The 24,097-nt window shown below is 42.1% G+C and overlaps 1 protein-coding gene across 1 annotated transcript in view; it reads left to right on the forward strand.

Moving 5' to 3' along the window:
* The window catches only part of LOC104466664 (formin-binding protein 1-like), a 60,228-nt gene that overhangs the window by 15,235 nt on the left and 20,896 nt on the right, over positions 1-24,097 (forward strand). Inside the window, 4 exon segments of the mRNA XM_010080176.1 lie at positions 5,116-5,178; positions 5,996-6,100; positions 19,483-19,611; positions 21,375-21,521. Coding sequence (XP_010078478.1) covers positions 5,116-5,178; positions 5,996-6,100; positions 19,483-19,611; positions 21,375-21,521 — 444 coding nt within the window.

A 24,097-nucleotide genomic window follows, 5' to 3' on the forward strand; every position in this document is an offset into this window, starting at 1 on the left:
CTCTCCAGGATCCCTGCAGCTCTGCTCCCGTGGAGTTGTCCTGCTAAGCCGCAGGAACCCAGCGCTGCTCTGCAGAGAGGAGCACAACGCACGGCTGTCTCTGTGCCTGAGAAGAAGTTACAATTCCCAGTCTAAGGACTTAATCGGTGATACATAGCATGAAGCGGCAAGTTACCATAAATCCTACTGCCTCCAAGAGTCTTTTAGCTTTATGCTCTTTCTCTATCGTTCTATCTTCACATCTCCCAGACGGCGTGGACAGCTCATTCTGGTTGTCCTGTGCAGCTGATCTGGTCTCTGTCTGAAATCTGAGAAACTTTGGTCTTACTGGGCTGTAACTGGAATGCCTTTAGAAGGCACCACTTCAGGAGGAGACAGTTCCAGTCGAATTAACATCAATTTCAGCCAAATACTCATGTAATGTATTTCAGGTTTGTCCTAGTCAATAGCTACATGTTGAGAAAAATCATATTCTCATGAAATGTTGCAAAGGAGAACAGGGCTATGCTACAGTATTGAGAAGTAGCAGTGGTGAACATGTGCAAAGATAGTACTGTTTCATGTCAACGTTCATAGGACTGTCTTGCGCTGCTCTTATTACAAATGAGAGCGATAAGACCTCAAGAGCACGTTGCTATTCTTGGAAACAAAGATTTCTTCTCAGGAGGCTGTTTCCTGTCTTTGCAGCCAGGAAAAGAAAAACATTTGACAAGGCTTTTTGCAAATCGAGCTGGGAAAATTGAGGAAAAAATAATGTTATCTGATTTCCATCTCCAGTAGGCTTTAATCACTGGCTGTTATTTTAGGAATTGCTTGTAACAAAAATGGAGATGGAGTTTGAGTTGGAGTAGGAAGCACTACATTGCTCGGGCTGTGTTTATATTGACTGTCAGTATGAGCCAAGAGTAGCAGCTATAGAAGTCAAAGATAACTGCTTTTTCAGTGTGTTATATGATCTAGTTTGGAATGAAGCAGCCTTGTCATATATCTCTTTTTTGAAAATTCTTAAATAGAATGTTGTGACATCCTCCATATGCTATGCATATAAACTAAGATTATTTTTCTGACTATTTCTAATATAAACAGACTGTAGATACACAGATCTTAAGTTTAACCATACAATCAATTGCTATTCCTTAAGAAAAACAAGACTGTCTTGTTATAGCCTTTCTTAAAATGTTTCACATGGTCAGGTTTTGATACAGCATAGGCAGCCCTGTTACGCTGCTGGTCTGCACGTTTCCGGCGATTCTTTGATTTAAAACTGCTCAGGAATTCCTCGGAAAAATTATTGGACTGCACTGTCCTTCATAAGGTGCTTTTAACTGCATCTTGCCTTGCTCCTACTCCTTTCAAGAGGTCAGAAAGCAGGTAAGAGGCATCTTCTACCAAACCCGGTGTCTGCTCTGTGAGCTGTGTGGCTACGAAACCCTCTCCTGCATGCTGAGAAAGGTTTGCAGAAATACCCCACTGCTGCTCATTGGAGTAGCGCTGGCAGGGACAGGCGCTGTATCGTAGGTAGGTCGCTTGCTGCTCCCAGTGTTTCGTCAACATGGGTGAAATCTGAGCCCAACGAAAATCAATGAGAGTTTTGTCTTGGACTGCGCAGTGGCAGGATTTCTCCCCAGCTGTCAGGAACACAGTCAGCACAGTAATGAGGAGAGCACGCTGGCTGCTGTGACTTGGTTTCAAAAGGAAGAAAACTCACGCGTACAGTGTGTCTTCGCGTGGATTTCCTGCTCTTCCTAAAACTCTTCTTTCTTTCCTGTGGCTGAGTATTCCTTGAGCTGTGAAATTTTAGAATATAATGAATGCTTTTTATTAATGTTCTTCTAATCCACAGTCTTCCTATCAGCAACTTCATTCTGTGCTTAAAAAAGCTAGAAGACATTTGCTGTTTAAGAAGATTTTAAACTAAAGGAAATGAGTTTGCAGAAGTTGAAGATAGTACAGAGTTTGAGGAAACTGCAGACTTCCTGTATAACTTTGAGCAGATCACTTAACCACACTGTCTTGATTTTTCTCATCCATAAAATGGGGGCAGTGGAGAAATACAGGTAGCTGAAAGGTACCACTTAGTTACTTTATATAAAAATGAATTTTTGGAAGGCAGAAATCGTCCTTTGAGGGCAAAAGATTTGCAAGCAGAAGTATTCTCAATACATATTACATCTGTTATCATGTGTAGCCTTATCTCTCATAACAAGGATATACATATATATGTGTATATGTTATCCCATATGCATATATATGTATATATGTTATCCCATATACATATATGTATATGGGGTAACACAACAAGAATTAGGGGTTATAAATATGGTTAGAAAATGATTGAACTAAAAAAATGCAATATTGACAGTGAAACATCCAAAATATGATGCACCTGTATTTATCGAGCTGTCACTCTAACATTGGTTCCTCTGTTTCACGATTTAATAACCTCAGTAATGCCCAGTATACATCACAGTGCTCCATTTCTGTAAAAGAGCTTATAAAAAAATAAAGTACCAAAATCTGAACAAGATGCAGCCTTACTGCTAGGCTTCCTGCTTCTCTTGTATGTACTTCCAGCAGCTTAGAGAGTTTATTTTAGAGCGAAGGCAAATTTGGAAATAACAGGGATAGCTTGTGGAATATTAAAATCACGTTATTGATTAACTACAAAGTGGTTTAAAAATAGGAGCTCAGGGTAATCCTGTTATCTGATATACTTTTGATTCCAAGTTCATCCTTCAGCCCCTATATACAGTTGTGTTCTGTTAAATTAACCTGGCATCTTGTTTTCCCGAGGTCATTGACAGCGCTAGGTTTCATACAGGCCAGCTGCTCCCAAATCAAGTCCCTTCCTACACCCCAGCAAAGTCAGAGGCAGAGAAGAGGGAAATGCACAAGCGAAGGCTGGTGGAGGCAGGAAATGCAGTATGGAGGCAGCCAAGTAATTTTACTTGCAGCTTCACTATTAAAGATTTTCGTGTATTCCATGCTCGTTAGCAAAAAGTTGAAAAATGCAGTGTTCAGTTACAGTTGTTCCTTGGGACTGTTTGTGTTACTCCTTGGGACTGTTGCCCTAAACTCTAATTACAAAAGCAAGCTTGAAATGAGGAGTGTTTCCAAGCCCCCTGGCAAGGAAGATGCCTTATCTGTCACATGCAGAGTTGAAAGGAAACGGGAATCTACAAAAGGAACAGAAATCGACTGGGAGCCTTTCCCCACTGCCCCAGCAGTCACACAGCTATGTCTGGGGTTTTCACATCTTGTAATGTGGTGACTGAGGTTTTGGAGAAGCCTAGTGTGGTGAGCAGGGGTCTGAACTGCACAAGGAACGTCAGAGTTCATGGCAAAAGGTGTCTGTCCCCAGCCGCAGCAGTGCCAGGCTGTCACCGCGCTCCCGTCGATGGCCCGGCTGCTGCACGCTCTCCCTCCGGGGCAGGCGGGAGCAGAGCCAGAGCTGAGAGTGGCACGTACCCGGCATTAAAAACGTGACTGATATTGTGCCTCTCATCTCTGCTTCAAGAATTTTTGGGTCGTGATAAACACACTCCAGAACGCTGAAGCTGTGAGTTCCCCTGTGTTCAGCTACGGGTCAGCACCCTTGGTTAGCAGCGGGTGTTCGGGGCGGCGGGTGATAGCACCGCAGCCCTCGGGATAGCGTGGTGTTCTGTTCTCACAGACGAGTTGAAGGTTATTGTGGTGTTTAAGGCAATACAGGTCTACTGGGCATCAGGGATAGTTTTGGGGCTTTTTACTGGTTTGTCTGGTGGAGCCAGAAAGGCAGCTAGGAAGAAATGTCACTGTCACATTTGCTCTAGAAACCTGCCTCTGATGGGGGGAAAATACCAGTTGCTTTAGCAAAAGATTCAGGAAACCAAGTAGCTGCCAATTGTAAAGTGCTTGCAGGCACATTTTTCTAACTTTGGCAGCTTGTGGCAGGCTACTCTTCTGAAGTTGGAGCTTTTCTACCCTAACAAACAGTTATGTTGCTTAAGATATATCTGATGTCTGACTGTGCATGGGCCTGAGCATGTTGCTTAAGATACATCTGATGTCTGACTGTGCATGGGCCTGAGCTGCAGTGGGGTTATCTGGGAATATCAGACCTTTATTTTTAGTTTACTGCATGAAACTATACCTGCATTTGAGTACAACATCCTAGTCACCAGTAAATAACAGAGCAGAAAGGCATCTCTCCTCCTGCTTGTAGTTTGCTGTATTCTTTATTTTGCAAGATGGTTTGTCAGGAGAGCAACCTGTTCTCAGGGTCAGCTGGGGGCTGCGTTAACATTCCGATTTAGAGCTGGGTCATCGACTTATGCAATGATCTTGAACGATTTGCTTATCCTCAGGAAAAGTGAGGCATATGGGAGACAGAGGGGAATATCTAAAATGTGTTAGTCTGATGAAGAGCATTGTATAAGTGTTCGAATGGTTATTTAAACCAACTGCAACGCTTGAGTCTTGCTCCAAAAGGTGTATCAGGAGAAGTTCCTTGTCATTTAGTATGTAGCTGATACCTCATATTTAAAATCTCCGTAGGGCTTTAGTGTGTGCACACACACAGGCACCCAGAGTATGGGAGAGGAGGGTTTCTGGAGGGACCCACAGAATTGAATCCCTCTTGAGAAATGAGCAGCTGGCCTCGTGCACGCAGCCAGTGAGTAGGAAGAAGAGGGTTTTATGTTGAGTCTGAATGAAAATCAGGACAAACATCAGTTGTTAGAATGTGCCAATCAAGGGCATCTTGGTGAATTCCCTGTAGAGAGAAATTTTAATTTACTTCTAGTGTTCAGTCAGTAACCAAAGAAATAGTCTTCAGATAAAAGTGCTTCAGATTTCATAGTATGGGAAACCAATAATTACGAGATACAGTGAACAATACAAGGTAGAATTGCTAAAGGGGTTAATTAGCCTTAGTCTAACCACTATAATTGATGCAAATATACATCTGCAGCCTGCTGAGACACTAGATAGTCATCATCCACCTGCTCAATCTACCAGCATTGCAGAGCACAGCTGTCAGAGTAATTTCTGCTTTTTTCTAGAGCTCCTTGAGAATAATTGGCTGTTCGTTCTTTGGTTGTTCAAAATGTTTTCTTTTTCTCTTTTTCTAAACAGCACTTCCACGATGGCAGAAAGGCACAACAACATATTGAAACTTGCTGGAAACAACTTGAAGCAGTAAGTGGAAACTTCCTCAGATAGATGTGACATTTAAGACATTTTTATACTGTTCTCATGTAGATAGTTCCAAACATCATATCTGGAATAAGAAGGGTGTATGGATAAAAGCTGCAGAAATGTGATTTTTAGAACTCTGCTGTCTTAAGTACACTGATAGGCAGAAAAAAAACCTCTTTAAATAGTACATTTGACTTTCTGTGGGATCTGTGTCTATCATGAGTAGCATTTAATTTGATATGACTTGAAAAGTGTGCTAAGCGTTGCTGGAACTGCAGAGTCCCTAAGGGTCCTATTCTGATACTCCTCTGTAAGCGGAATAGCTTCATACTGTGTGAATAAATTGAATAGGACCATCTCCTGAGAAAGGAGCTGTTTCTCAAAAGTAAATACATTGGAATTGTCATTCATGTGATGAATGTAAAATGAGACTGTAAGTAGAGGAGAGGATAAATAAATCAGTAATCAAAAGTCCTACTTGGAAATGTAATAACTCTCTTGTTTTGTGTTATAAAAATGAGGGAGGTAAGTGTTGGAAGGGAGTGATTTGGTCTACGAGAGCAGAAGAGATGCTAACAGGGAAAAATACTGAAATACTAGTGATGTTGGTAGAATCGAGCTTGAAGAATGGAACAGAAGGTATGTTTCTTGTAACTTTGTTTTTTGAAGTTCTTTAATATGGAAATACGTTCCACTGTAAACAAGCGAAAAACTCTGGTTGTTACAGCAGATCAGTTTAGGGGCAGGTATTGATTTTAGGTAGAATTTGATATCATGTTTCTTTCCCATAATGAAGGCCTCTATTTTTCCTTTTCAGAGTAAAAGGCGATTCGAACGTGACTGCAAAGAAGCTGACCGAGCACAGCAGTATTTTGAGAAAATGGATGCTGACATCAATGTTACAAAAGCAGATGTTGAAAAGGTAAAGCCAGAGGGTGGAGAGGCTGTTTGTAAACATGGATGTGACAGGTTTAGTGCCTCAATCCCACTGGCAGGATAAACCCTCTGAAGCTTAATGCCTCACTTAAGTCAGTCCATAGGTTAATTAAAAATAGGGAGATCTCTGCAGAGACCTATATTTACGTAAAAACTCTAAACAGATACAGTCAGTTTTCTTCAGTAAGTGATATCTGAGTTAAATATGAGTTAAATGAGCTTGTGCAAAAGTTTTAACTAACACCCCCGATTCTGTGACAGTCAAGCTTGTGAGGGCTCCCTGGGGGGTGCTTGCAGTTCCCACACATTGTTGGTCGCTGTGTGATGCAGGTAGAACTAAGCTGCCTGCCTTGTGAGCACCACTTTGAAGATGTCCTGATGTCACTGGCTGCAATGAAGTGTTACAAGTGTTGCTGTTCATGGTCCTAGGTTTACAGCAGAACAGCTTTCCATGTTTTGCAGAATCCTGGAATCCATGCATGTCACAGATGGCACATAACTTTTATTTTGATTTCTCAGTTGCTGTCTGGTTGCAGAGTAATTTGTGGCTTTTATACATTGATCCCCATTCAGTGAAGCTTTTGAACTGGTGCTTGATCTTAAACAAATTTCTCTTTTAACATAGTCTGTCTTGAAATATTTTCTCTGTAGTTTGTTTCAAAATTGAATGTGCAGAGGGATGGTTAAAATTTAAATGTCCAAGACCAATGATATACTTGTAACTTAAGGAAGCAATGGAGAGGGAGAAAGCGTGTTTAAATTGCTTCTCTTTTTGGTGTTGCACATCCTCTCAGAAGATGAAGGGATGTGGATCAGAACACCACATTACAACGTGTAAGGGCAGTGTGTCTTCCCTGAGTTTGATCCATGTAGGTAGGAAATAGCCAGAACACTTGAAAAGGTTTGTTTCTTTAACAAAAAGGGCAACAAAAAGAAGGAAAAGGAACAAAAAAAAAAGCTGAAGCTTAAAATATACTAAACATATTGTTGCAGGAACGGGAAGGGAAACTGAATTATAGGTAAGGAATCTTTTCTAGTCCAATATAGCCCTTGTGAAACGTAGCTTTTGCTCCTCAAGAGGTCTGCTGCATTCTATTTTCAGGTATTTCAATCCTAGGAAGCTATCAAATACAATTTTTTCTTTTCATCTATAAGATCTTACAATTTTTTTGGTATGCTGAGCATCATGGAGGTTGCATAGCAGAGAGCATCAAGGATGCTCTTAGGAATGAGAATAGTAAATTAAGAAGAAGCTCAGAAAATTTCCCCAAAGTGATGTTGCAGATCAAAGGAAAAAATACCTCTGTGGTCTTGTAATTTGCTTGGCTATTAGTTGTAAATTCACCATGCAGATCTGATCCTTTGTTGCCTTCTGGATTTTCCAGGACACTTTACAGATGAATGTGTGTACAGGATTGTCAGAGACATAACACCACATGTGGGTTTTTCTGGCAGAGGAGGATCATCTCTGCTTTATCTGTATAAAGTGATTTTAGAATAAATTATTTTTTCATAGATAAATTAGGACTTGCCCTAGATTTTTTGCAAAGCTGAGGCCATGTTAAGGGGATACAGAGACATGACTTCCTATTGGAAATAGAGGGCTGGAACTCCTTACTTCTACATCCCTCTCTAAGGCTGGCGGTCAGGGTGAAAGGCTTTGCATTGGCAGTACATCCAGGCTGATTGCATTAGGGCAATTCCAGGAAGAAATCCCCACCCTGGAGGTCTTTCCCTGTAAAGTGAAGCAGAGGGACTTCCCTTCAAAATTTCTCTGGCTTTTTAATGTATGTATTTGTAAATTATTTATTGCAAAACAAGGCTTAGAAAAAAACTTGCAGTTATGTGTGTTGACTAATCTCTGGAGAAGGCATTAGTCAACTTTCTACTCAGTCAGCGGGGTAGATGGCGAAGGAAAAGGTTATCAAAACGAGTGGAATGTGAAATAATATTACCGAACAGAGAGAACAGTGTTTTCCAAGTGCATGTGTTAAACTGGGTTCATCCATGTCAGGCTGTGAATAATGCCCTTTCTTTGCCTCCCTCTGCCCGTGTGACTGGGACTGCTCTTACATAACTCCCGAGTGCAAAATAGGAGATTGTTTAACCAGCGCTGCTGGTGGGGGCTGCTCTCGCCGACTCGCTCCAGGGAGACGCAGAAACGGCTCAGCTTCAAATGAAGCAATATGATGATTTTTTTTCCCCTCCTCCTTCTACTGCAGTGGTTCTGATTTCTCTTGCCCCTTATGGCTTGGCTGCTGCACTCTTGTTCCCAAAAGCTCCCAAAAAAAATCTGTCTGGCCAGGAAAGCAGACGATCTGGCCGTGTTCGGAGCCAATGCTACTCTGGCGGAACAAGGTGCTCTTCAAGCAGTGGCATCGCTTGCACTTATTTCTTCGGCTTGAGATTGACACCTTGGCTACTTTAGCCTGTACCTGCAGATATGAGCAGACACTAGAGCTATTTTTTGCATCATGCGTTGTAGAGTAATGGAATTAAAATTCTGCAGTGATCACAATGACACATGCAATCAAAAGAATATAGAGCTGCAGCTCCCTAGTGCACCTAAAGCTAAGCTGTATGAGGTTCTGAAATGCTCGCATCTCTGTCTTTCTGTCGTTCTACCCTTTGACAACTGCAGTGGGAAATTCTGTGACACAGCTGCCAGCTACTAGCACTTAACATGGCCTTGCCTAAGGGATAACATTTGGTATTACAGCGTGCTAGGATTAAGTAACGAGAATAGTAGCAGAGAAGCAAATTCAGAGTTACTTTCCTCCTTATTTCTACAGGACTGTTTCGCAAAGGACCTGAGGTGTGTGCTTAGAGGCAGGGCTGGATGTGTGGGTATCTCACACCTGGGTCCAAACTCCTTCTGTAGGACCAGCTCAGGTTCGATATGCAGAGGGCACGTGCCTTCTGTGCCCAGCACGGGCTCAATCATCTTTGCAGCCGGCCAGTCTGGTAGTTGAGCTCAGAGAGAGCAGGGTGTCTAGCTTTCTTTCCTCTTGTCTCCTTTGTTGGTGGTAGGAACATGGAGCAAAAGGCTGTGGTCACCCTCTGCAATGGTCACAGTCTGTATGCAGAAGTAAAGGAGAATGGATTAGGGCCCTGAGCTCCCTTCCTGTGTTTGCACTGAGCCTCTAAATTACAAGCAGCAAACATTTGCAGAGAGAATGTTTACGTGTCAACGCAAAGTGCAGGTTGGCACAAAGGTTTTGCCAGTTCGGTTTAGGAAAGTCGCGGTATGAAGCTGTGTTGCAGAAAGCTGTACAGTGGAAATATCCCTATAAACTGACAACAGGCTGCTGCCGGGAAGCCTTGTTGCTATCACTGTAAGCTTTAGCTTCATTTGGATCACAGTGGGATGTGTGCTTTAAAACAGTTCTCTTTCGAAAACCGCAGCAAAGCTGCTTCAGTTTTTTGACCATTTGGGGAAATGGTGTCTGTCCCCAGCGCAGAGCCGGTGTACATATAAGGAAGCACTCTATTGTTTGTTCTTTCTCTTTAGAGCTGCAATCACTAAAAAACTGACATCTTTATGGGATAATGTGGTACCCGGTGGTGCCTTTGCGGACTTTTTGCAATGAGGAAAAAAAAAAAATCAGCTGTCTTTTCTTAAGGTTCCTTTTCAAAATAGACTTTTCAGAATCCGTTTTTACAGAGGAGGTGGCTGAGGCTGACCGTGGGAAGGGGTGAATGCTTTGCCTCTGGATTTGCACAGCAGCTGAGGAGGAGGGCAGCAGTTGGAGGTTTTCTGTGTCAGGCAGGATCTGTCCCTTTGCTGAAGAGTAGCACAGTCCTATGTTGGTGACCTAGGTAATAATTTTGCCAGAAAACAGCTTCAGCTTTGAGCAGTAGAAAATGAGCTGTGCAGGAGTTCCCAGAACTGCTGTCCTGAAGCTGGGGCTCGTTACCTCATTCTGATTTTGGTTCCTGTTCTGTTAGGAGGGTTTCACCTTGAGTAATTTGAGTTTAATGTAAATGTTTTGTGGATTAGAAAGTAGTGAAAGACACAAAGTGTAAATTTGACCTTTACTCTCACAAATGAAGAAGCCTCTGACACTGCTCAAAACATCGGGTGGGTATTTTGTTTTAGTCTTTAGTAAGTCTTCAAGCTCCTCCTTTCTAGGTGCAAGTTGTATTAAGATTTTATTTGTATCTTAACGACTTTCAGATATCTTTTCTGGGGCAGTTGGATTTTCCTATTGAATTTGCTTTCTTACATGCTTACAGCTGCTTGAGCTTGTTGCAGTCAGCTCTGTTTGAAATGAAAATTATTCCAAAATTATCCAAACTTATATACAAAATTATTATTACAAAATTATAATTCCATTCCTTTCCCTCTTCTCTGCCTAATCCTATATCATAACTAAAAACAAAAGAAATGAAGAAGCTGATGGTTCTGTTTCTGTGCTGAGATATTTAGGAGTTTTAGCTGTACTGGCCTTTTGTTTGTTTGTTTGTTATTGTTTTGGTTTTGAAGTGGAGATGAGGGAAACGAGTAATCCCAAGTTTACTGAAATCTCTAGGAGCTCTCCCCACTGCTCTGTGTCTTTCAGATCAGGTTATATCTGCTGTATCCAAGATTTTTGGAGTCCCAGAATAGCTTAGGATTTGCATAAAGGCATAAAACCTCATAATACCCTATCACCATGACATTAATTTTCTAGTCTATAAATATAACTACAAAGAGACACTGATGTTTCACGCTTGAAGTTTTTCTCTCTTCTTATACGCCACGTTCCCTGGGTGCTCACCATCTATTTTAATGCCATGTGGGGTCTGTATTTCCCCCTGTACCCACAGGAGACACCTCCACTTACACCTTGGGTAGTCATGCGCTGAGTCTCTGGCCAAGTCTTTCTGAACATAGATGTAGAAATACTGCTGCTTGGAAGGATTCTTGGAGAAAGCTGATCTTCCTGCCTGTGCAGGCGCAGTTACGCTGTCAGAGGTGAACTGCTTTTCCAGCCTGCAGGCTGCTGCGCAGCAGGACACAAATATCTTCGTTAAGAATTTACGCATCCTTGTAATGAATGGTGCGCTAAGCTATTTTTTTTTTGTGGGCCCTAGAGAAATCTCTGGTGTGTGTTTCAGCCCTATCCTGCACACACCGTTTGTAGCACACTTTGTCGGAACAGCGAGCTGGGTTCAGTGTGCATCGCTGGGACCCCACAGACAAACCCTCGGGGAACATCTCCAGCTCGGTGCTGTTGTTGCAATGGGTGTCACCGAGTTTTTAGGCAGTTAAGATTGTCAGCAGTAAACTGCAGCATAACTCGAGATTGTGGGTGCCTGCCTTCTGCAGAACATGACTACCTAACAGACCTAATTTTTCAGGGAGATGCCAAGTCATCTGCCCCGTGACAGTGGGCTTGTGTTCCCACCTCAAGGCACCTACTGACATAATGAACTCAGCCAGTGTAGTGCCACGCGAAGGTCATGCTAGAAGGTGGAAAAGCTCTGCAGTGTTTGTGTCATTAGCAGGGTGAATGCTTATTGCAGTGAATCATTCCGGGGCTTTGCTTTTCCTGTACTCTGCTGTGAATTTATGGAAGTGCAGCAGCAGTGTCTCGGTGAGATCTGCAGGTGAGGTGCATATGGCTCCGTCCTGAGCACAGTGCAGGGCGGCCTGGCCATTTCTTATGTGAGAGTTAGCTATCACGTAAGATTTTCCTCCATTCTCTGTGTCGTGGTGAGTTTTACATACTTCGACTAGGTACCTGCTTTTCTTTTCCTTCACAGACAGAGCTGGCTAAACCCTTCCGTGCCTTTGCTTGTGATGTGGGTCAAATTTCCCATCAATTCAAGTGCAGTCTTGTCTTGGTAATGCGATTTAAGGCCATTAGATTCACACTAACATCATTTCTCTGGGTTGCGCAGACCCCAGTCCCCTTCCTGAACAGCTTCCTTCCTCATGGGCGATGCAGTGCGTGAACACGGGGAGTCCCTCGGGGCAGTCATTTGCATTTCTGGAAGAATAATCCATGTTTACAACCTGCCGTCTGTATGTAGCAGCTGTTTCCCTTTTGGAATCGTGACTAATGTAGGAGTTTTGATTTCTAGTCAATAAAGAGTTAATGACAGCAGCAGGAGCTGGAAAACCTAAAAAATATCCCTGTGTATCCATCCCATGCATGCCCTGTGTTTGGTGTTAGAGATCAAGGAACTGAAGCTCCAGTCAGGTCTAGTGTCAGGTAAGGAAATCCCTCTGCATTTAATTTCCTCTTAGCAGCACCGCTCTCAGTAATGCTCTGTGACTGAGTTTTGTTGTGACTCTGTTGGGAGGTAGATTGCTAAAGGAGCAAACAAGTTAGGGAGGGAAAGGGGGTGTGTGCAACTTCTGAATCAACTGCTGTTTGCATCAGCAGTGTCATCTAACCAGATTACAGCATAAACTAATTGCTTTGTTTACAGCTGAAAAGCTTGTTTTCAGTCATTCTGTCAAAATATTAGAACAGATCTTTTCACCTGTGCAAGAACTAAGGGAAGATAAAGCAGAGACCTCATAACTTAGCTTATTGTCTGTAAGCTGTTCAGTTTAAGGGACTGTTTTGTACCTATAACGTTGGGTTTAAGGCTGGCAAATTCATACCAGTAACTTTCTTCAGCCCTGATTATCCATTCTGCATTGACTGTGTTTGTAAATTCTTTCTTGGAGAGAGATGACTAGACTGTGCCCAGCATTCAAAGTATGAGCTAAGCAATCTATTGTACAGTGCTGAAATAATTTCCATTGTTTATATTCAATACTTACATTTATACACCACAGAATTTAATTGCTGATGTTAGTACAACTGAACAGATCATTTAAACATTGTTGGCCACTGCTCCAAACACAACTTTTCTTGGTACCTCCTCCCTCAAGTGCACATAGCCTTCACCCTCCGTGAACACCTCGCTCTTTTGTAATAAACTAGACTTTTGTTAGGTGTCCTCGTGGGACCGTGTTTCTCTGACCTCTCTGGCAAGCCAGCTGCTGGGTGTTAGCAGGGATTTGCTGTTTGATTACTCAGTGTGGATATTTAGCATGTGTGATATGAGAACAGCAGTGCAAGGAGGCGAACGTCTGGATTCAAGGCGTAGCTATTTCACCAGGGCCTTGGAGCAGTGTGCTGAGAGGTGTCACGGTGGTGCTCTGCTGTTCTTAATTCCTATGGAATGGTCCTTCTCATACACAATGTTTAGACTGCTCTGAACAGTTTGTAAACTCAGTTGAGGGGATAGATTGGATGTGATAGAAGAGAAATCATGATACACTTGTTTTATATGTGGGCAGTGCAGCACTCACATTTGTACAAGCGAGTCTGTGGCAGAGCTGAGGTCTAAAGCCAGGCAACCTGAGTCTTGGGCTCATTCACTTCAGTAAAATTTCAAGTCAGTCTAGCTGTCAGACTGCCTTTATCAGCAAGAAGCCAATGCTTTTAGTCATGCTGCAGGACTGCTCCTGTGACTATAGGGCTGACACAGGTGAGTCTTTGTTGCAATATGATTTTTTTTTCCATAGTGCAGATGGGAACAGAGCAATTCAAGAGCAGCACTATGGCCTTGTGCAGCGTGCTTACTGTGTTGCTCTGCCAGCTCTGTTAATTTGGTCCCTTTCTCATTAGAGCTTCAGTGGTGCTTTGTTGCTTTAGTATATCACTTGTCAGTGTGCACTTCTACAGTCTGGCAGAATTATGTGCAATGTGACTGCACTAGATAACAGTTCCTGAGACCTGGTGATGAAGATTTTCCATCCTCTGTCAGTGGTTTGCTCATTTGTATATTATATTCAGCCAAAGGATTTCAGGGATCCACAAATTCTCAGGTTTTTTTTCCACCTCTTCTAATGTTAAGAGTAAGGATTATTTTTTTTTCTTTCCCCCACTGTGTTATTTTGCACTCCCTGTTGCACTCCCCACCTTCTTGCTTTCAGGAAAGCAAATTTCAAAACCTTTTTCTGCTTGCCAGTTCAGAGAGACCAAACTGGTTATTGTAAAATAGTAAACAATGGAGCTTGATTTGGAGGCTGTGTAAATCCAAGCCTGAAATCCTGGCCCTGTTTTGAAGTCCATGGCAGATTTCCCACTGTTATTAATGATTCTGCAAACGCTGCCAGTGTTGCTGCTACCAAGAGGCACCCTGCTGCTGGTGGTGATGGTGCCCGCTCGTAACAGAGCGGCTGTGTGAGGCTGGCTGTGCAGGGAGGACCAGAGCCTGCAGCTGAGAAATCTGTGAGCAATTGAAAGCATTCCTGAAATTGGTCAAGTGTTTCTGAGTCTGCCTTTATCATTAAGTTATTTTGAAGGGATTGGGTAGTTGAGGGGGGGCAGGCGTGATTTTTTTTTTTTGGTGTGTGTGTTTGCATTTTAGTCTGATCTTGGATTTACCAAAGACAGATCTATTTTGGCAGGCATCAGCCTGGCAGTGATGCATCTCACATGCTGTCTGGGTTTAAAAAAAAAAGAGGAGGGGGGAATGGGAGAAAAGAAAGAAGAAAGAAAACTACACCAAAGTTTTGACTGGAAACTCTGCCATTCTGGACAAGAGCGACTGCTGAGAATTTGAACTGTTCCACTTGGTGTGGATCAGCTGAATGGCAGCCAAAGCTTTTTTCTGCCCTTTTCAGTTATTCATACCACTCCCACCATAACAGCCTGGGGGAGCTGCATTTTTTTGTCTGTGTAAACCCAGAAGACAGTGTGTCTATTGACCCTCTTGCTGTTTCTGGAATGTGTCTTAGAAAATTGTTCTCAGCAAAATATTCTTCATTCTTTTCTGTACTGGAGACCGAAATGGCAGAAAGTGTACTTGTTTTTAACAAATTTCTTGTGCACTTAATCAACAGTTGTATTTCATATCAAACCAGATTTTAGGGGGAGAAGGTGTCTGCACATAACACTTGCACAGCTCTAAGAGGAAACACGTAACACATAGCAGCTTGATAACGTTTTCTCACAGCTTCAGGATCAACAGTGTCCATATTCCCTCTGTTAAATTTTCCTTTTCTGACCGCTGGTCAAAGGCATAAAGTACAAGGATTGATCTCAGACCAGTATATAAAGTCTTATCAGTACTGTATGTTTGCAAGAACTATGGAGAACTTTCCTTGCGCAGTGATTACTTAAGTTGCATCATATTGCTGAACTGGAGGATTTTTCAAGCAGGTGATGAGTAGGTTCAGACTAAATTTATCTCCCTAATACAGGTTACTTCAGAGTGAAAGGGTTGCAGGGTTAACTTTCCTCTAATTTCTTATTTTAAAGGGGAAAGAAATACTTTCATAAGTACTTCAGTTATGAAATATTTGAGAGTATCAATGTCCCACCCTGGTATCCATCCAACCTGCCACCTCTGGATTCCTGGTGGAGTCATTTAAACATCTAGCTTCTGATGCTGTTTCAAAGTCTGGTTTTTGCAATTCAGTGGTTAGGTAGATCTGCAGGAAATGTGGTTAAAAGAATCTTGAGAGAATAATGTTTGGTTTTTTCCTGCTACCTTGTAGAAGAGATAGAAACCATTGTGCGGGTTGCCAGTTCATATGTCTGTTGAGCTTAGTGTTGTTTTTTACATAAGGTAAGTGCTGTTGAGACCTGATTTTATTTTTTTTTAAAGTGCTGAAGACAGCCACAGTTCTACTGATTATTAAAAATCAACACTTTGAAAGTTACTACTGTCCTTCAGTTAGCCACTGCCCTGCATTCTCCCACATCGGCTGGCACGGCTGTCTGAAGAAAGGGGAAGAGATTGGTTTTATTATGTTTAATGGCAATTCTGCGTAGGTTCTGCAAGAAGGGGTCAGATATCGTAAGCTTTTTACCTGCTGCTAGTGTGCTTTAACTAGTTCAGTATACCAGAGCTACATTTCCTTTACCTAGAGTTTTCTTTCAGAGTTGGTTATAGAAAGCACTCCTCTGGTGTGATTGTGTTTAAATCTGATTGCCATGGCCCTGGAAACCTGAAGTTTGCCTCTATGGTTGTTGCAAGGTTAATGGTGCTGCAGATGCTGGACTGTCGTTCCTTCTCGGGAGTGCTTTTCTTGATGAGATGTGCACTGGCATATGTGACCTTCTGGTTTGGTTTTTGCCATGTGAGGTCAGAGAAGAAATGCCTCAAGAGAAACAGGCTTTGGAGGGGAGGCAATGTGTATGTGCGCTGTGTTACAAAGGTGTATTCTAGAGGGAGCGTGCAACATCTGTGTGTATGTGTGCAGGAGCACGCATTTGAAAGCAAACTTCTTTTCTTCTCCCCACACATCCCCCACGTGTGTGTTCCCCTTTCTGCTTTTTTGTGATGCTGAAAGGTGACCTCATTCTTTCTTCCTTTCAGGAGGGGAGGGGATGTTTTCTGTACCTAGCCTTGACATCTCTTACAGCTGAGTAATCTGTCAGTCTGTAGAAGATCTGGATGGTGGTTTCACATGTGGTGCTGGAAACACGAGTTCTTGCTCAGTCATCCCTGCCTGGCTGAAGGAGAGAGTATGTTGCCTGAGAGCATCACCGTATCATCCTCTTATAGCTGAAGTCACGGTCTGGTTTTCCAGAAACCAGTTATTCCAAAGCCTTTCCTCCTGAAAATACTGTTCAGTGCAAGTATTTTAACATTAACTCTAAGAAACCAAAAAAATACTGTCTCTGAAGCAGTTTGCATGCACAAGTGAGCAGTAAAGAAGGCAGAAATTTATTTTCAGTAAAGTTCAACTATAAATTACTCCTGAAATAGCTCCTGTAACTCTGGGCAGCTCCAGGCCACTGCCTCCATTACTCTGAATGTGAAACTTATTGTCATCGGCTCGTTTTTATTGTTCTGTGCTTCAGCAGAGTGCAGGAACCTAGCTATAAAATATAATTCTGTTAATACTAGAAGTGATGATGTTAGAGTAAGTGACATAGTCAAATGAAGTAATAAAAAATTTCTAGACTTTTTTATATTTTTATTTTAAGATCCAAATACCTCATTGGAAAAATATTTAAACTGTTTGAAGCTTGCCAAGTGCATTAAATGGCCAGGAGAAACAAAACATCACTGGGGCTCTCATGCAAAAATCCTTGGTTTTGGAATGTACCCAATGTTACTTACTCATCTGCTGCCTCCTCTTATTTGGGGCCAGTTAAGATAGTTTTGGAAACTGAGCATCTACTCTTGTGTACATTTAGGTCAGAGTTACTTTGCTCCTGTCCAGACAGTGAACTTGCTCGTGAAAATGAACTCTGATGGATCTGCCTGGAAATGTGTCATAGTGGATTTCTCCTTGTTCTGCTTCAACAGTAGAGTCAAGGGACAAATTCCTGAGTTGCACTATTTAAAAAATAAAAGAAGAGACAGCTGTGTGAGTGGGACTGGGGCTGTTTCAGAAGTCGGCTCAAACAATGGGTTGCTCTTAGGTAGATGAAGAGAATGGGCCTCAGAAATGGATATTGATCGGCAGCAGCTGGGACTTGAGGAAGGGGTTGGGAGACAGGCGTACATCGCTCTTACAGCTGTCAGCCCGGCCCTGGCTGACTTTGTTTTCCTGGTAAATTTGTGTTTGTAGGACAGGGCTGTATTGTTTTCCACTCATTTACTGTAGCTATATCAGAGTGTGTGGATGATAAAGCTGTATAGCACTGGGGCAGGAAAATGGTTGATACGGCTTCTTGGAATTTCACTGCAGCAGGTAAATTTCCTGAAGTTATATATGCATCCTTTACAGGAGTTAGGGGACAGTTAAAACTCCTGGGGAAGAAGTAAAGTTGAAAGTCTGGGGTTTTTTTTAAATTGGATTTATTTATTTGGTTATACTTGCAGACTTTTCCATTTGATGCTACTGTTTTATCCCCTATTATGCACTCAGTGCCCAGTGTTTTCTCATTGTGCTTGAATTATTTTTGTAGAAAGAATGTGAAGGGGATCTCGGAAATTCCTACAATTGACTGCACTTGCAAAAGAAATAGCTGAATTGAGGTGAAATAAATTATTAGGTGAGATGTGCGAGCTGGACAAGTGGGAGGGAGGCCTATTTCTTTGCAAATTGAGATTTGAAACCTTCTGGCAGAATTTGTTACCTTCCAGTTATGATTACTAAAGTGTTCCATGATTTGGTGTTTCATGGATTTATTGTCAGGAAACTATTGTCTGCTTGGAACAGTTCAAAGAATAACCCTGTTCTGAGCTGCTTTTAATGAGAGCTCACTTAGACTAGGCTAAAATTATTTGTTGTGCTGTTTTCCCCAAAACACCCCAAAATGTTTTAAAGCAGGTTTTTTTCTGTCTCCTTTCTTAAAGGGATTATTCTGAAATGGAGGGAGCGATTGGAACGTACTACTTTCTGTGCCTAAAAAATGAACGCAAACTCGGGATAGTTGAGATTCACAAAGCCCAGTCCTGGGCTCACTCCAGTCAATGGCAGAGCTGGGGGAGGCTGTGCAGGGGTAGGTGGGAGTGGGCAAGGTGGAGAGGGGCCACGGGGGAGCGGTGGAGCTGGGTGAACGTGGAGTGGGAGAGGGAGCTTCAGCAAGGGATGAGGACAGGGAGCCAAGGCGCAGGGGTGCCGGGAGCTGGGTAGGAAGAGAAGGAAGAGTTCCTGTATGAAGGCCAACAGCACAGAAGGAATAAAGAACTAAAATAAACAGATGGGATAGACAGGGAGTGATATCAGGCAGTGAAACAGATAACAGAAGGCCTTGGAAAGCAGAATTGTAAGGGGATGAATCTGAAAATATTAAGGGGTCACTCAGGGACAGATTGTTCTAGAAGGTTAATCACCCGGTGCTCCGCTATGCTGGGCAGCAGAGCAAATCATCTGTGTGGGTAAAGATAGAAAGGGAGTCGTGTCTCAGCTGCTCGTCAGGCTTCTCTTTCCTTGGGCACGCAGCACGGGTTAAGATGTTTTATCATGATTGTGTTGGCTAAAGCATGTGAAATGAGACAAGACAGTGTTTTGGGGTTTTTGTCCCTTCCCTTTCCCCAGAAGATACTGCTGTCCAACAGGTGAGGAGTTGATTAGAGAAGGTGCCATCCAGCCAGGCACTTGGTGGAGCAGGAAGAGTGTCCACAAGCATACGGAAAGCGTGTGTGCCTGTTAGCTGGGCTAGTGGAGGGGCAAACTTGTTCTGGTGTTTCACATGCAGTACTAACAGCTGTTGTTCACAGAGTGCAAAATTGTTCATGGCAATAGCGTGTTGTAACACAAGAAGAGAACAGCAGCAGCGTGCACGCTGCAGGGTTATGCTTGACATAGATTAACTCCTTTGCAAAACAGGAGTAAACCAAAAGCTGAAGTGTTCAGAGACCTGTATGCTAATATTCCAGTGCTGCCTGCTGGTAAGGATAGTAAGAAGAGTAACATAATGGAATTTTTTTCCACGTAGTATAAATCATAAAGTTCTTTTGGCATTTCTTTAGGCAAGACAGCAAGCCCAGCTGAGACATCAGATGGCAGAAGACAGCAAAGCGGAATATTCTTCCACTCTACAGAAGTTCAACAGCGAGCAGCATGATCATTACTACACACACATACCAAACATCTTCCAGGTAAGGGTCACTGGCACTGATCTAGAGTAGCTCATCATCTTGTGAGAAGGACAGAGGTACATATTGCACATCAACTCAATTCTAGGACCCTATCTTTTTTTTTGTTGTTGTTGCTTTTCATTGCTTTCAGAAAATTTTATATGCACTCTGCCAACCGAAGAGATGGAGAGCTTGGTAGGATAAATTGTCCTTTTCTCTTAGACTAGATATCAAATGATCAATAATATATGAGGAAGGTGACATTGAATTGTCATGACAGATTACGATAGTCTTTGGAATCGCTCACTATCCTGCTCTGTTAAACTCTTGTGTCCGTGCAGCTGGGGAATGAGAGCATTATTTGTGTTGTTGGGGCAGGAGTCAGCTGGGCATCATTACATCTGTAAAGCCCCACGATCCTTTATAACCTGTCTTCAAATCAGACTTCACAGATGTTTAAATTTAAACCACAATAATTCTGCAGTACTGAATGTCAAAGGGTTTAAGCAAGCTTGCTGATTATGTCTTAGGGTGCCTAAAAGACTGTAGAGAAAGAACAAAAAAGCCATCAGATTTATACAGACTGAAGATCTGAGTTTGTGCTCGACTGAACAAAGAGAGATTAATGTAGTAGAACAGAACTTCTAAGGGACTGTTCCATTGTAATGGGTCATAAGCATGAGAAGTGGAAAATACAACCTCTTTAAGGGAGAAGATGTCACATGCTTATCAGCTGAGGAAAAAACCTGGTATTTGCTTAGGAAATAGGCACTTTCTTATCCATAGCTGGAACTTCTTAGGTAAATGCACGCCTCCTCTTTTGCTGCATGGTATTTCAAAGCAGTGTCTTGTGGTAAATTATCCCTTGCATCAGATATAAAATTCTGGCAATATATTTGTATTTAACACTAGATTTGTAAGTGCTCTGGTTCATAGGTGAGCATGCGTAATGTACTGCAGAAGTATCCTTTTCACGGCCGGAGCACCAGGAAGCTCTAGTGCTTTGTTTTAGATCTTGAAACAAGCTGTTTTGTAAATAATTTATGTTGCTTGTGGATCAGTCAAGGCAATGGGAATTTTGAAGTTGACAATGCTCTGTGAGATTCCTGCAGTCTGCTGTGAAACAGGCAGTTCTTGTTCATGCCCTTCTGTATCCTGCTGTAATCTGTCATAATAGCGTTATGCCACGTCCAGTTTCCCGCTGTTGTAAGCGAGAGGCCTATGGAGCAGATGCTGGAGATCGTGGCGCTGAATCCATTGAGCAACAGGGAGCGTATGTGGAGAAGCCCTGGTGTGAACAATACATGATGTATAGGACTGCCTGTAAACCAAAAATTACCTTCTAGGGAAAAGGAGAAAGGGTGACATCAAGATTTTTGTTTGCCTGGATTCTGCAGTGGAATGAAAATAAGATCTTTCAGAACATGTGCAGAAAATGGAAGAATTTATTGTTGCAGAAATTCTCTTAAAAGCCTTAGGAGCCATCCTTACAAAAGTTTAAAGCTGGAGTTTGGACAAATCAGTATTTTCTAACATGAAAAGTTAATTGAAGAAAGTTAATTGAAAAATTCCAGGTAATAGTAACAGAGATAACTTTTAGAATGGTGTTTTGATATTTGAGGGAATCACAGCACTTGGTGCCTTCATGAGAACAGCTGTCCTAGTTTGTCTGTTCTTAAAAATATATTTAAACCATAAATTTTAAAGCAGCTGATGTATGCTGGGGAGAAAAGGTTGAAACTATGAAGTTAACCTTAATAATTGATCTGAATGGAATGTTTTAGAAAATACAAGAGATGGAGGAAAGAAGAATCGTGAGGATAGGCGAATCCATGAAAACTTTCGCAGAAGTCGACCGCCAAGTGATCCCTATCATTGGAAAGTGTCTGGATGAAATAACAAAGGCTGCAGAATCGATTGATCACAAGAATGTAAGTGTTGTGTTGTTTGGGTTTTTGATTGTTGTCTTTAGTATTGATCACTTCTATAGAGAGAATTCCCGGGTCCAGGCTGCAGTGCAAGGGCTTTATAGTCACAGAACTAAAACAAAGTATTTAAAGTATTTGCTACATAAATTGTTCTAAACAACTCTGGCAAAATTTCTACTTTACAATAAAAGCTTTCTTTGCAGATTTGAGATTTGCTAGCAATCTGTAGACGAGCTCTCACAAATCTTGATTTCTGAACATTCACTGTAGGAGTAAAAAGAAGCCTTCCTAATACAAAGGCTGATAAAGAGTTCAGTTGAGCTTCCTGATGTACAGTGTGCACAAGGGCAAATGTGTTTTCTGTTTTGTTTTCAGAATGATCTGCTCCCTTCATAAGTGAAGTCTGTGCTTGCTCTTTCAGCCCTTCTCATGGATCACATTAGTGCCTCAAATACAAACAGCATGGGTCTTGCTGGCTGTTCGAATTTCCCACACATCTTTCTCACTGGAATCTTTCCTGAGCTATTCAGTGCCCAGAGCCTGGAGGCTGCCGTTAATTGGCAGCATAAGCCTGAGGCTGAAGCTCTGAAATGAATCCACTACTTTCTGCTCAGCAATTGCTCTCACAGAGAGCAGCATAGGGGCCGCCAAGGAATCTGAAAATTACTCTTTCAGGGTGGGAGAAGGGGGAGTTGGGGCACAAATTCCCAGGTTAGAACAACGTACCCTTCTTGGGGTGCAGCTCTTGGTGCTGCATGGTGAAATCCTGTTTGGGGAGGTTCACGTCTAACCCTATGCTCTGCTTGAATCTTCAAGCGAGGTCCTAGCAGAACACACATGGGGCTTAAACTAGGTGTTTGAATCGCTGTGAAGTGTATATTCAAGCTGGTCTCTCTTGCACATAGATAGGTCAGATTGGTGGCTCATGTGCACAAGTATGACATTAGAAACAGTGCCTTTGAGCATTGATAACTAAGGGATCGCTTTGTGTGCAACTCTGGGCACACACAGACATGTGGTTCCCAGCTGGGAGGAGACCTCCAGGATCTGGTAGTCATAAACAAATGTACAGTATCACTAAACTTGAAATATATAAGGTCAGCAAATGCGACACTGACAAAAGGCAGTGATGCATTTGGAGTTCTTATTTAGCTCTTGCTATGCTTTGGTTTTATTTTCCCTTTTTCTACCCAGCTATCACATACAGAATTACTGAAGAAGGGGAGAGGGAAAATGAAAGCTCTGCTCTTTGTGCAGTAACTTCTGTTCAGAAACCGGCACTTTAAATGGAACAACCACAACTAATATAGAAGATTTATTGGTCAGAAAGAAAATAATTACAGAGAAAACACCAATTCTAGTAATTACCTTGTGTACCAAACTATGTGTCAACTCTAGCTGAAAGGATGTAAGAAGCTGCAAGTTCTGCAGCTTTTTTTTGCTGCAATTAAAATATTACCAGTTCATGGTAAGGCATTACTGTGTAAAAAGGAAAAACAAAATAAAAAGCAGCAGTTGGATGGTGTTAAGAACCAGAATGACATTGGGACAGATTTAATACTTTCTATATTCTCTGCAGCTTAAGTATTATAAAGTTCTGCCTCATGCCCACTTGCAAAACGGACAGTCTTTCAGGCTTAGTTACTACATTTCCAACTGCGTAAATAGCATTGCTTTATGCCCTCACTGGAGTGTACAGAATTCCTGCTAATAGCAAGAGAAACTGTCTGGGTTTAGCTGGGCGTACTGGCTAGCCCTGTGCTTCTGATGCAATTGTAAATATGCTTCTTTTTCATCTTCTGTTTCCAACAACTCGGACAACACAGAAGTCGTGTTGCAATGGTAGGCTGTGAACCTATGCAGAACTAGCAGCAGATAAAAATAATTTGTTATGGACTTCAGAGTTCCTGTTATGACATTATCTGTGTGATATATGGAGCGTGCTGGTTATTTTTAGCTCTATTGTAGGGGAAGGATGTTTTGACTAAATGGAAAGAACACTGTAAAATAGAGGAAAAAATGAGAAGCTCCATGTGTAGCATAAAATACCAGTGGAGTATTTAATGAAACCTTGTGTGTGTAATCTCATCTCCTTTTTTCATCTTGCTTTCATGACTGTTATTAAAAATCCCTTCAAATGTTTAGATCTCACAAGGTTTAGTGTTCAACTAGGATGAGAGATAATGGAAGGTGTCGTTCTACCTCCCTAAAATTTGTGTAGGAATTTCACAGTGCACCCACCTGACAGGTTGAGGATCTTAAACCTTGATTTTCTTCGCAATCCCATGAAGACTTTTACAAGTTTTTCCTAGAGCTGCGTTTTGCTGGATTGAGCCTGGCCTCTGGATATGTTTGTATCCCACTGGATTTCTCATGAATGGTGTTTTACCTTCAGGCATAAGCAGAATCTGTGAAATGCCTTCAGAGCAACAAGTTTGGCTATTTTATCTGAACAGGATGGCGGTGCTCCTCTCTAGAGGCTAATAAGATGTCTGTGTGCTGTGGCACTTTGATCTTAGAAGAAAACTGTCAGAACAGTATAACATAAAAAGCTCTCTTACCAAGAAGTCAAGCAGATG

This window comes from Pterocles gutturalis, unplaced genomic scaffold, assembly GCF_000699245.1.
Source record: "Pterocles gutturalis isolate BGI_N339 unplaced genomic scaffold, ASM69924v1 scaffold2884, whole genome shotgun sequence".
NCBI lineage: Eukaryota > Metazoa > Chordata > Aves > Pterocliformes > Pteroclidae > Pterocles > Pterocles gutturalis.